Below are 13,063 nucleotides of genomic sequence, written 5' to 3' on the forward strand. Positions count from 1 at the left end.
GGGCCCGGTGCGACCTCAACCTTGATTAGTTCGCGGCGTTCGCGGCGTTCGTGGTGTCCTCCGCGGTGAAGGTCAACCGTCATCGTCATCATCATCATCATCATCACCGCACCATCAGCAGGAAGGGACTAATGTTCTCACACACACACACACACACACACACATACACACAAGCCCACGCGCTCACGTAAATCGCTCTCTCTCTCTCTCTGTGATGTGTAGTGCTCTTCTTTTGGCCGCGATGGTGATGCGCGATGATACCAAAAGAAAGGACCAGCATCATTAACCCCCACCCCCATCCCCCTCCCCTCTCTGCCAAGAACCACAAGCAGCAATCTCATAAACATGCGAATCAAAGGTACAGCGTTGCAGCATCAGCAGCAGCAGCATCTCGGAGGCGAAATGATAATTGAAAATGGTCGACAAGCAATGGCCATCCACCATCCGACAGCGGGGGAGAGGGGGGGGGGGGCGGATAGGGAGAAGATAAACCAGGCGGGCGCGTGGGGTAAGGGTGGTACGCGAAACGTACACCGCAGCAGCATCAGCCCCAGCAGAGAAGGAGTGGAAGGAAGGGAGGAGAACCTGGAGCCGCAACGAGCAAAACACACAATTTATGCGCCTCTCGTGAGCCTGCCAGCCAGCCAGAGGATTTTATGCTGCTGCTGCACCCCTTCTCCGGTCAAAACGCTTTGCCAGGGGGGGTGTGAGTGTGGGGGTAGGGGTAGGGGTGAGGTTCTTGGTGATATGCTCCTGGGTGCTGTTGCCGCCGCTAGGAATGCGCGCAGTTCGGCCGCGGAACTCACGTGATAAATTTCCTCCCCCACCCCCTCCCACCCCCCTTTCCATCTACACTTCTCTTACATCGAAGGCACCCTCGGACGGGCCTACCAGGGATCCTGGATGACCATAACGTCGAACATAACGCACCCTCCCCCCATGCGAGTCATGTGCCGGGGGATGGGGATGGTGGAGCAGTGGAGGGTGGAGGTGCACAGAGGAGGACCAGAGAGGAGAGGAGAGAACGCTGGTACGCTGGAGGAATGTGGCAGGTGACAGGAGAAGGCGCAACAAGACCACACGGCCGCTCAAGTGTGTGTGCGCGCGTGTGTGTGTGTGGCCGTTTGAGAAAGAAAGACAAAAAGAGAGATAGAGAGAAGAAGGAGGAGGGACAGAAGGGGAATGGGAGAGGGAAACCAACGCGTTTTATGTAATACGCGGCCTTGGAAGGTCGTCATCCTTCTCTGCCCTGCTGTTGCTCTTGGGGAGCTCCGACAACAGCATCATCAGCATCATCATGATGATCATCCGGTCCATGGGGGCATGATCCTCATCCGGACCCCTCCCTCTCCCCCGGGGCGTGTATCCCTTCTAGCGCGCGCGATAATCCGCGAGAGCCACCACCTTTGTGCTACGTTTGTTGTATTTTTCTTCTTGTTTCTGGGCACTGTTTGGCCTCTGCCGATATTTCTCTCTCTCACACACACACACACACACACACACACACACACACACACACACAGCATCCCCAGGAGCCACAGCACGCACCACACGGCGATATCCAAGACGACGACGACGACAACTTGCCAATTTCCACGACGACGTTCGTGCTGTGACACGCGGTGTGACGTCACAAGGCTAGGCGGCTAGGGGATGGAGCATATAAGAAGGGCCTTCCAGGGGGGGGTGGTTGGATGCAGTGTGGCGCTCACATGAAATGCACTCAGCGGATATGTGCTGCCGGAATGGATTTTCTCGTCTGCTGCTACTCATTGAGAGGAATACAACACATAACCTCACTTTAACGCTCCAACGAGCAGCAGCAGCAGCAGCAGCAGCAGCAGCAGCAGCAGCAGCAGCATCCATCTAAAGCCAAGGCCAGACTAGGTGCTGTCACTACCGATCGATGAGCGATGAGCGATCGAACCTACCACCACCACCACCATCCTCTCTTCATCTTCCCTAAGATGATAGTTAAAGAAGAAGGAGAGGGAGGGGCAGGGCATTCGGAGCGGAGATCGAGACCGATTATCGTTCCAACCTGCCAGCTCGGCGTGCTAATACGCCGTACGTGCGTGTATGGAGGTGCGCGCACGCGCGCCCGCGTGTGTGTGTGTGTGTGTCGCAGAGGAAAACAGCTAGGAATGCTAGGCATCTTGAAGCAGGACATCAAAACCAACCTCCCTCCCGTGGGCATCGGTGGTATGATCCGACCCTTCCAAGAGCCTCGAGAGAGGGTAGTGCGTCGATTTGCGATTTTCTTTTCTCGCTGGATGGCTATGGATGGCCGGATGATGATGATGGCCGCTGGACCAGCAGCAGCAACAGCAGCAAACCGAATGGAACGGATTGTAGATGAATTCTATTAAATTACCGCCGATCCGGTGCCCAGGCGGTGGTGGTGGTGGTGATGGTGGTAAGTCCAAGTCTCCTCTCGCTGTGTGTGACGAGGTTCGCGTCTCCCGTCGCGCACAAATCTCCCGTGTGGCAGAACAGGAAGGGGGGGGGGGGGGGGGAAGGAGGTGCGCGAGCTGTGCCCTGCTGCCAGTAACAACGACGCCAACGACGACGACGACGATGATGGTGATGATGATGATGATGATGACGACGACGACGCAGAAACGTTAATTTAATGTGTCAGAAGGGAGGAAGGTAATTGATTCTTCGGATGTTTCTACGCGTTTACCATAAAATTGCCAACTCAACCGGATGATGCGCAGAGCAGAAGAACAGGGAGAAAAGGGGCATACGGTAAACGGGGGGTAGAAGGGAGTCGCGCTGTACAACCTTCTGCTGCTGCTGCTGCTGCTTTGTCAATCAGGCGGGCAACGCGCGTTCTCCGCGATGGAACAGCGTACGGCGCAAGAATATATTCTTGCGTTGTTGCTGGCTGCTGCTCCGTGTGTGTGTGTGTGTGTAGGTAGCCTTTCCGCACCATCGACTATCTGTCTTACCGAACACCAAAATCGCGCGTTACAAGAGCGAAGTCGCGAGACGCCCGATCGCGCCAGCAATCCAATCGCTGTGCTGTGCCATCATCGCCACCACTGACACACACACACACACACACACACACACGTACATAAATTTTTGGTATCATTTGGTCACTCCGGATGGTGGTGGTGGAGGGGATGGATGCGGGGGAAGATGGCATCCATGGCAGAAGATGAGGTCGCGTCGCTTCGATTGCGATGTTCCGGCAAAGGCAAAGGCACACGCTACAAGCGCCCTGGTTGTGGCTTGTGTGGCTGGGATCCCTCCTGTGTGTGTGTGTGTGTGTGTGTGTGTGTGCCGCTAAGATGATCCTATGTATCCGAGGCGCGTTATGGCGTTATGGCAGGCAAAAAAGCAGGCGCCATAGTGGCATGGCATGGCAGGAGCGGAAGGGAGGGGGAGGGAGGGATTATGAGAAATGATTATGGGCGGTGAAGGGTGATTTTATGGGTAAACCGCCCTCCATTCCACCACCATGCCCGCCGCACCGGCACGCAACCCGGGCCCACCGACAAGGATGAGGCCAGACTTCGGGGTTCGAGCCGCTGGAGGTCGAGGACGCTTGTAGCTGGCTGGTGGGCCCACCACCACCACCATCATCACGCAACAGCTGCGGTGGTCTTCTCCGCTGCATGCAAAACCCGCAAAAGTGCAATTTCATCTGAGTGAGTAGAGCGGAGGAGGGGGGGGGGGGGAGTGAGTCGGGTGTTGTTCTGGCGGTTCTTGTTTGCACCCGCGTGATGTGGCCCCGGGTACGCCACACATCCGCTTGCGGTCGCGGTCCGCAGCAACGCATTCCGTATTCCACGAAATCGCATCGAATCTCTCGCTCTCTCTGTCTCTCTATCTCTCTGTCTCGCGCGCTCTAGATGGTAAGGCTGCCGGTACGCTACCTGCCCAATTTTAAAGAGGTTGTTGTTTCGTCGCCCTCTCTCTCTCTCTATCTCTCTATCACGCTCTCGCACTACCACCTTGAACTTGAGTTTGTTTTGTTTTAATGGCGCAACGCAGCAGATCAACAACCACACAGCCACAGAAGCCGCAGCCACCAACCAACCACACCAGAAGAGCTCGCGACGCACGCCAACCCAGTGTGTGCCCCTCCGAAGCCGCAATAAACCGCGTGTGGAATGGTCAATTACCACAGAATACCCCTTACCCGTTGAGGCAGGAATGAGCAGCAACAACAAAAAAAAAACATTTCGGATTGCCCAAATCATCTTCGCTAATAACTTCCTCGTTTGTCGCAAACGATGATCACCGGTGTCGCCGACAACAGTGATGATGCTGCTGCTGCTGCTGCTGCTGCTGATGATGATGATGATGCGGCTGGCTGCTGGTGTCGTGCGCTCACAACCCCGTGCCTGGTGACTGCGTTTTTGCCGAAACACAAAACCAACTGCGGGTCCTAGATGAAATGCGCATCACCAGGCGACAACGCGAATAAGAACCAAAAAACGAAAATGACCGGATCTATGAGAAGACAGTGAGTTACTGACACCTGGTACGGTGCCGTGTCTTTTAATTTCAAACGGAGTTCAACAATGAGAGAAAAAAGGTTACAGCAAGAAATTAGCTGAATAGAATGAAAAAAGATGGTCCCCACGAACGGGGCGATATGATAGCTAGTGGTCCGGTGTGCTCGTTCCCTCGCTTGTATTCTCTAGCATCCTAGCGGTGGGCGTTTCCCTCTTCCGGGGGTTTGTCAAAACGTAAAACATTACATTGCTATGCGTTCGAGTTCGCGAGCGGGGGAATCGAGAAGGCACCGATTGAATAATGAAAATAGTAATAAGGTAATGAAAGAAGTCCTAACGATCCGCTCAAAACAGCAGCGAGTGCTGTCCGTGCTCTCGTGGAAATTAATTGAATAAATGGAATTGAAATGAAATCTGGGCCGCTCAAACGCACGAAGCGATATGATGGCTGATGGTCTGGTCTATCAACGCATTGCTCGTTCCTTCGCTCGTTTCTCTAGCATCCTAGCGGTGGGCCGTTCCCTCTCTCGGGGTTTGTCAAAACGTAAAACCTTACATTGCTATGCTTTCGAGCTCACGAGCGCCGGAATCGAGAAGGCACCGATTGAATAATGAAAGTAATAAGGTAATGGAAAAAAAAGTCCTAACGATCCGCTCAAAACAGCACCGAGTGCTGTCCGTGCTGGTCTCGTGGAAATTAGACGAATAGAATGAAAAAATATGCGCCGCACAAACGCACGGAGCGATATGATTGTTAATGATCTGGTATGTCAACGCATTGCTCGTTCCTTCGCTCGTTTCTCTAGCATCCTAGCGGTGGGCCGTTCCCTCTCTCGGGGTTTGTCAAAACGTAAAACCTTACATTGCTATGCTTTCGAGCACGCGAGCGCCGGAATCGAGAAGGCACCGATTGAATAATGAAAGTAATAAGGTAATGGAAAAAAAAGTCCTAACGATCCGCTCAAAACAGCACCGAGTGCTGTCCGTGCTGGTCTCGTGGAAATTAGACGAATAGAATGAAAAAATATGGACCGCACAAAAGCACGGAGCGATATGATGGCTGATGATCTGGTATGTCAACGCATTGCTCGTTCCTTCGCTCGTTTCTCTAGCATCCTAGCGGTGGGCCGTTCCCTCTCTCGGGGTTTGTCAAAACGTAAAACCTTAAATTGCTATGCTTTCGAGCTCGCGAGCGCCGGTATCGAGAAGGCACGGATGGAAATAGAGCAAGAAATAAGAAACGAGAAAAGAAATCCTATCTATCCGCTCAAAGCAGCACTAACTAATGTCCTTGCTCCTACAGTGGACACCAGGATCACAGCATAGTTCTTCGTCTTGTCGCCAGTCGCTAATAACACTTCTAACACAGCCACTAAATTCATCGCGTACTCTTCACGTACGCTATCATTGGCGACAATTCAATTCGATTGAATTCAGACTTAACCTCTAAACTAAAGGTGGGGGCCGACCCTCCCCCTAACAAATCCCGTGCGTACCGACGACGGGTACACCGGTTCCTATCTTCGGTCGGATTATTGTCGAGAAGCCCCTCCGACAACAACCGCTTCAATTCATTCGACATACGCGGCTGAGAGGCTAGACGACTCCTGCGCTTATAGAGGGTGGGGCTCTACTCGTTGTCAGACAACTGCAGGCCGGCCCACTGAGCGAAGCCGTGCATATCGCGCACTGGCACATCGTGCGAGAGCGCCTTGACGCGCAGGTTGCGATCCTTCGTCAGCAGGACGACTTCACGCACAATCTTCCGCGGCTTGCCAGCTGATATGGGGTAAGCGTGTATACGTGTGTGTGTTTGTGTGTGTATGTATGTGTGTGTGTGTGTGTGTCCGTCGAGGGAGAAGATAATGAAATAGAGAAAGTAAGAAAGAGCAAGAGAGTAAAAGAGTGAGTGAAGGCGAAGGAAAGTGGTAGTAGTTGTGTACTGCGAGTGGCGCACTACCGTACCTGCTTGCTGGCTGGACGATCCCGGTAGCGCCGACGACGGGCCCGCACCCACCAGATTGAGCGAAGTCTCGAGGATACGGTCGTCGTTTGTACGCTGCCCATCCTCGTGCTCCTCCTCCTCGGTCGTGAAGATGGTCTTGCGCAGGACGGAGCCCTTGGTCGTGACGAACAGGATGGTACCGGCCATCTCCTTCAGGTACTCGAGCGCGTTCGCTGCGTTCTGCGTGACCGTGTACGAGTGGTGCAGCGACTTCACATTGGTGGTGAGCCGTTGATTGGCGGTGGTGGTCTGTGGCTGGCCGAGCGCGGGACGGGCAGCGCTGGCTGCCATGTGCACGGCCGGCAGCTTCTTCCGACGATTCTTCGCGCCCATACTCAAACCTCGCAGCTCGCTCAAAACTGTATATGATGGTGATGGTTAGCGTGCGCGAGATGAAACGAGAGATGAGGAAAGATTAAGAAGAAAAAAAATACGAGGCAGTGTTGGCAGAACGAATACCGAGGCGCTGAGGGGTTAGTGACTTGCCCTTGCCCTTGCCCTTGCCCTTCTCTGCCCATCTGCCCCCCTTCTGCCCGTGTGCTGATGTGTCCAAGTGTGCTTACCAACTATCGGCACCATCAGCGTGAAGAAATTGGTCGCTTTAGCGATGGCTTTGATGCAGCGCAGGTCATCGACGAAACAGTTCGTATCGGGCACCAAGAATTTCGGGCGCACCTCTACCAGCGGCTTGATCGCGCCCGGTTGCAGCAGTTGCTAAGCAAAAAAGGAAGAAAAAGGAATAAGTAGATCAGATAAGGGTGTGTTGTGTGGCAACGGTTAGTGTGTTTGTGGTTTATGTACAGCCCAGGCCCCAATGGGTGTCCACGTATGAGCTCCCCTGCCCGCAAGTAGCCTTGATCATGACCATGATGACCACGATAATGATGATGATGATGGTGATGATGCTGCTGCTGCTATTATTCTCTTCCCATCCCTTCCCTTAACGACCCCCTGCCCTAGCATTGATGCCGAAGAAGAAGAAGAAGATGATGATGATGATGAAGAAGAAACGGTAGCAGCAGAGAAAGGCTATCGAGGAGAACCAAACTGGAGCAGATTGATCAGCGTGCCGTGGCCAGTGGTGTGTGTGTGTGTGTGTGTTAGCATTCCGAACCTTTTCCGTTCCTCCCCTTCTCTCCGCCAAAACATAACCGTTGTTTTTATGTTTCGCGCATTGCAAATTGGGCATTTCGCGCATGCTGGTCCCGCTACTAGCTAGCTGCCTCGCCCAGCAGCAGCAGCAGCAACAGCACCAGTAGCGTTGGCTTTCGCCTGAGTTGCATACCGAAACAACGTGCTGCGCGTTGCTAGTGTTCTTCTCTCCCCACAAGTACATCTTCCTTACACCGCACGGTTCACAGTCGTGAGCAAATTGCTTCACACTTCTTCTGGCCTCCCCCCTTCCGTTTCTACTCTTTCTACCTCTCTTTTTCGCTCTATCTTTCTTGTACTTTTCCTCCAATCTCTTTTCCACCGTCCTCTTCTCCAGCGGAGGAGAAGGGGGAAGCATGATATTCCGACGCTGTTGCTCGGTGGCGACAGCGGGTTGTGTGTGATAATGGGCGAGCTGGCGCCAGCCGCGGTCGGCTTTCAGGAGCTGGGGGTGGAGGGCCATGAACCAGGCGTCCCACCCAAGTGGTGGTGGTGTGGGAGCGATGCTTCTGGAGAGGAAAAAAAAAACTTGTCGCGAGGATCTCTCAGCGCCACCGAAAACTGCTTCTTCTAAGACTCTAAAATAATTCAACCATATTCAGGATCACACTTTATGCGTTTGTGCAAAAATGGATGCAAACGTACATCCACCAGAGGGATACCTCACTAAACGTGAGCACACACACACACGGTGGGACGCCAGACACACGGAGCGATCTTGATTGGCCACGCAGCGCCATCCGCGATGCTATTTTCGAGATTGTCCATCAAATTCCTCGCCTCTCAATCGGCACGCACGCACACACACACAATAACACGGCGTACGTGTGTCACTTTCGCGTTCGCTTCTCGCGCGGGAACTGGCACACGGCGAATCCACTCAACCTGGGGCGGCCGCCAGCCACACGGCGCCTAGAACGCACACCAGAAAGCAGTCCAGAAAGCAGTCCAGCGAGCAGAAGAGGTGGAGGCGTGATTCCGAATTCCCTCGGCGTAGCGCGAACATGTTACACCCCGCTTCCGCCGGGGATGGATCATCTCCCCCCGGGTGCAGGTGCGCTTGCCACCGGGTGCATTCCCAGACCCAGAGGAGAGATGCGCTGTCAACAACCAGCGACAGCGAGCGAGCGAGCGATGGCCAGCGATCGATTAGCAGCCCGAAGCGTACCGAAGGGGTTGGACAGAGGAGGGGTGGTGGTGTACGTCATTTGACAGGTGCGTGCGTGCACATATTCTGTATGTCCATTAACGTGCGCGTGCGTGCGTGCGTGAGTGCGTGAGAGAGTCGAGCGCCTCGAGTCTTTGTCCGCTGGGCCTTAGGTCCAGTTAAAACGGGACGCACGCAGGCGGCATCCAATTCCAACTTGAAACCATTTTAAGTGTAGTCGCGGGCGACCGCAGCGCGCCACGGTGGTGTGCAAACATCAGCTGTAGCTGTGTATATGTCTGTGTGCGTGTGTGTGTGTGTGTTGGCATTCTATTTGTTCTTCTAGCGATATTAGAAGAATTAGTTCCGCTTGGGAAAAAAGAGGAGAACTTTGCGGCTCATTGAGAATCGCACACTTGTTGTGGAGAGAGAGAGAGAGAGAGAGAGAAGATGAGGGGGTGATCAATTTGTGTTGGTTTATGAACGTCTACGCATTGATTCCGGTGAAGCAACACCTCCGTGGCTCAGCATTATGAAGCGCATAAGAACTCGGGAGGGAGAAGGAGAGAGGGAAGAATAGAAAGAGACAGAGAAAGAGAGAGATAGAGAATCTCGGATCTTGTGCTTTGAAATGGTTTGCAGAAATCAAATCGTAACGCTTTTACTGTTGCAGCAACAAGTCGCCAGTTGCCATCGCAATACCACCTCCCGCAAGGATTTCTCTCTCTCTCTCTCTCTCTCTCTCTCTCTCTCTCTCTCTCTCTCTCTCTCCAGCTTCTACAACCTCCTGGTCTTGGAACTCCAGAACACTGCAACTGCTTCAATGAGAACTCGATTCCACTTCTAAAGGCAGACAAACACAAAAAGCGAGCGCCTTTTTGCTCAGGCATACACACACAAACAAACACACACACAGGGAGCGTACGGACAACAGGTTCAAGAGCCAGAGGCAGGAGGCAGACAGGCAGAGGGCAGAGACCAACACGCCACATACGCCCGTCGAGTGGTTGTGTCCAGTGGTCCAACAATGCAACAAAGTACGACGCAGCGAACGATGCACCATGCAGTTCCCCCCCCCTCCTGCTCCCCTTTCCCCTGCACCACCTTCTTCCCTTCTTCAGCTCTTCCGCTCCGCTTATGCTAAGACAAACATAAGCCGGGAGAGATTATCGAAGGCGGCTAAGTGTAGTGGCGCGACCTACCACATTGCAAACGCTCGGGGAAGATCCTCACTCCTTCTTCCACACATTCCCCCCTCAAACCTCTGCTGCTACGCCTCTATCACGCCCGAGGAGTCCAGGTTCCTGTCCGAACGGAGTATAGACGGAGAAGAAGAATAACAACTACTGCTGCTGCTGCTGCATGCTGTGTATTTGGACCTTTTAATTCCAACTTCATCTCACACCCCGACACCCAAACCCACCACTCCTTCCCCTTCCCTTTCCCGTAAAGCCAGCAACAACAGTAGCAAAACCCCGCCGTGGAATGCGCTAAATTTCGCGCTAAAGACCCAAAAGTCTGATCGAGCTGCTGCTGTTGTGTCCGGTAGTCCCGAAGGTCCCGGTCCGGATCCCATTGCGCAAACCTTGGGAGTGGAGGGTGCGCAGATTTCGCGCACCGGTGCGAGAACCACCGGTGGAGGAAGGGGGATTGCGAGAGTGCTAAAAGTACGCGCGCCGATCGCTCCCTCACATTTTTAGCACGCCACTTCCGGCTCTCCGGTCGGATTGATGAAGGGCGGTGGTGTGTGGGTGGGCGGGTGTATGTGTGCAGCCAAATGAGCCTTACCAAACAGGCAAAGAGCTAAGCTCGCTTCAACATCTCGATTTCGCTCGAAAAATACACACTAACACACGCACGCATACGAAAACGAGGAAAAGAAGCACAGGAACAATAAACGGAAGCATGCGCACCGTTTAATCGGTTTGATTCAATTAATAAATTCATCAAAACGCGCCTGCCTGGCAGCGCAATGGATTCTAAATGATTGATTATAAGGAAGGGAAAACCGAGGAAAAGGCGAAGGGGAGTGGCAGCGAGGCGGAAGCGAAAATGGGAGCAAACGGGAACTCTAGCACTCGAAAAGCGCGCGTTAGTGGGTGTTGTTTACTCCTCCGCCACTACCTTACTCGGCACACAATAAGCACATACAGACACAAACACACACACACAAACACACATATGTGCGCGTGAAGAAGGTGGGTGTAACAGTGTGCCCTCACTTGACCGAAGGGTCCTCGATGGCCCGAGGACGGCGGCAGCGGCTTCCGTGTTCGTAACAGAGTGTTGCACTAGGATCGTGCGCGCTTGTGTGTGTATGTGTGTGTGTGTGCACTCTCCAATATTTCTGTCTATGCCTATAGGTGGAACCTCGGGAGTGGAGCAGCAGCAACAGTATGCGATAAATGCGACGAGTAACCCCCTTCAAATGTGTTGTGGCAACACACACACACACACACACACACACTTGCACATGGCTCACAAGCACAGGTGACGGCACGTTAAAAGTTTGCATCCGTGGTATCCTCACGTATCAGCGACGCAGAGGGTGAGATCAACAACCTGCAACAACACCTTCCGTTGGCGGCGGCGACAGCAGCAGCAGCAGCAGCGGAACAACAACAGCATCTTCTCTATCAGTCACGCTCCCTCCCTCTTGCTCCTGTATTGGTCTCTCTTTCACTCCATAAATTACGGTCTTGTGAGGCAGAGCCTTGCTCTCACAGCCCACAGCTCACGGCCCGGACCTGCGCATCCTGGCACGAATACCGGTGCAACCGCCCGAGAAACCCTCTCATTATCAATGCAATACTACCTACCCATTCCTCGCCTCGCACACTTCTGTAACAGAGCAAACGCAAAGCAAAATGATATGCAAACGCCTGTGGGCCTTCGCGGGAGATCGGCCTCGATGCAGCGTAGAGGAGGAGGAGGAGGAAGAGGAGAAGGAGGATCGCACATGCACTGCTCTCTTCTACACTACACGGAACCATCACCATCAGATCGCCTTAATTTGTAGTGTCCTGCAGGTCATACAACAGCAACAGCAGTCCCGAGAGGTTACTCTCCTTCTCAGGACATTAAGTTTGATCTCTTAATAATGCTGGTTCTTGGTGCACGGTGATGTAGAGGGCCTCTCTTTCCCTCTCTCTCTCTCTCTCTTTTCCTTTCTCGCTCTTTCTCTCTCTCTCGATCGCAGGTCCACTACACTAGTGTCCACCGACGATTTTAGAACTAACAGAATACGATCTTGTGGTTCTTGGAAGGAAACACGATGGAGAGAGGGCGGGGAGGGGAGTGGAGTTGGCACACGCACAACACACTTGGTGGGTTCCTTCACCTTTTGGACCACGAAAATGGTGCGCGCTCGCGACCCCTTGGGGCGTTAATTGCTGCTTGCTGCGACGGAGAAACGACGGAGAAGTAGCAGAAGGGGTCCACAGCGCGCGAGCGCGCGTTTCATCGAGCATGACCCCCCGGGGGGAGGAAGAGAAGGAACAGTGGAGGGGAGGCGGGAAGGTTCGACGGTCGCATAATTCCCTTTTCGCACTCTGGTTCTCTGGCCCCCCGGCTTATGTCTTTTTTTTTAAATTTATTTTGTTTCCAGCGATAAAATCCCCCCGCAGATAAGAGGAAGAGGAGGAATTTTCGGCGAGGGGTGATCGAGGGGGATTTCGGGATGGACAATGACACCAGCGAGCGAGCGCGAGTCAACCGAGTGCGCACAGAAGTGCTTTGCACTTTCTTGGAATGTTTTTGGGACTTTAGGAGTTTGGAGAACGACGACCACACAGTCCTCCTGTGGGACCGCGGGGTAGAGGGAGGGGGTAGGGTGTAGGAAAACCATCTCCATCCATCTCCTCGTTGCGTGGCGCCGTCGTGTGCGCTGATGATGTACCGTGGATGATATTTCGATCAATTTCATTCGCCTGTTTTGCTGTTGAAGCTGTACTAAGGTATTTTAAGGTATTAAGGTAAGGTATTAGGCAGTTATTGTTTAGTAATAAGGGGAGCGGAGAGGAAGCTGATAGTTGCTCCGTTTCTTTGATAGAGCTGGGATCATTCACAGCTTGAAGGAATTGCGAGTCTAATCCTGAATTACGACCAGAGCAAGAGCGAATGAGAAAGAAACAAATCATCATGAGATAACAACACCATTAGCCAACAATGCGTCCCAGTATTAAAACATGATAATGGAGGTAATGGCCCCCACCCTACTACAATCCTAACCGTTGAGCACCGATACCAGCTGGATGTAGTGTGTGATCCGCAACACTCGGAGGGCTG

At 53.3% G+C, this 13,063-nt stretch overlaps 1 protein-coding gene across 2 annotated transcripts in view; it reads right to left on the minus strand.

Annotated features, from left to right (window-relative positions):
• Positions 1-4,407: 4,407 nt before the first annotated feature.
• LOC125957469 (telomerase-binding protein EST1A) overlaps positions 4,408-13,063 on the minus strand; it is a 48,231-nt gene continuing 39,575 nt past the window's right edge. For both annotated transcript variants that reach the window (XM_049690205.1, XM_049690195.1), the window contains exons 12-14: positions 7,041-7,191; positions 6,438-6,836; positions 4,408-6,251 (exon numbers count right to left, since the gene is read on the minus strand). In XM_049690205.1, coding sequence (XP_049546162.1) covers positions 6,103-6,251; positions 6,438-6,836; positions 7,041-7,191 — 699 coding nt within the window. In that variant the 3' untranslated portion in view covers positions 4,408-6,102. The remainder of the gene's footprint in view (positions 6,252-6,437; positions 6,837-7,040; positions 7,192-13,063) is intronic.

Source organism: Anopheles darlingi, chromosome X, assembly GCF_943734745.1.
Source record: "Anopheles darlingi chromosome X, idAnoDarlMG_H_01, whole genome shotgun sequence".
Taxonomy (NCBI): Eukaryota; Metazoa; Arthropoda; class Insecta; order Diptera; family Culicidae; genus Anopheles; species Anopheles darlingi.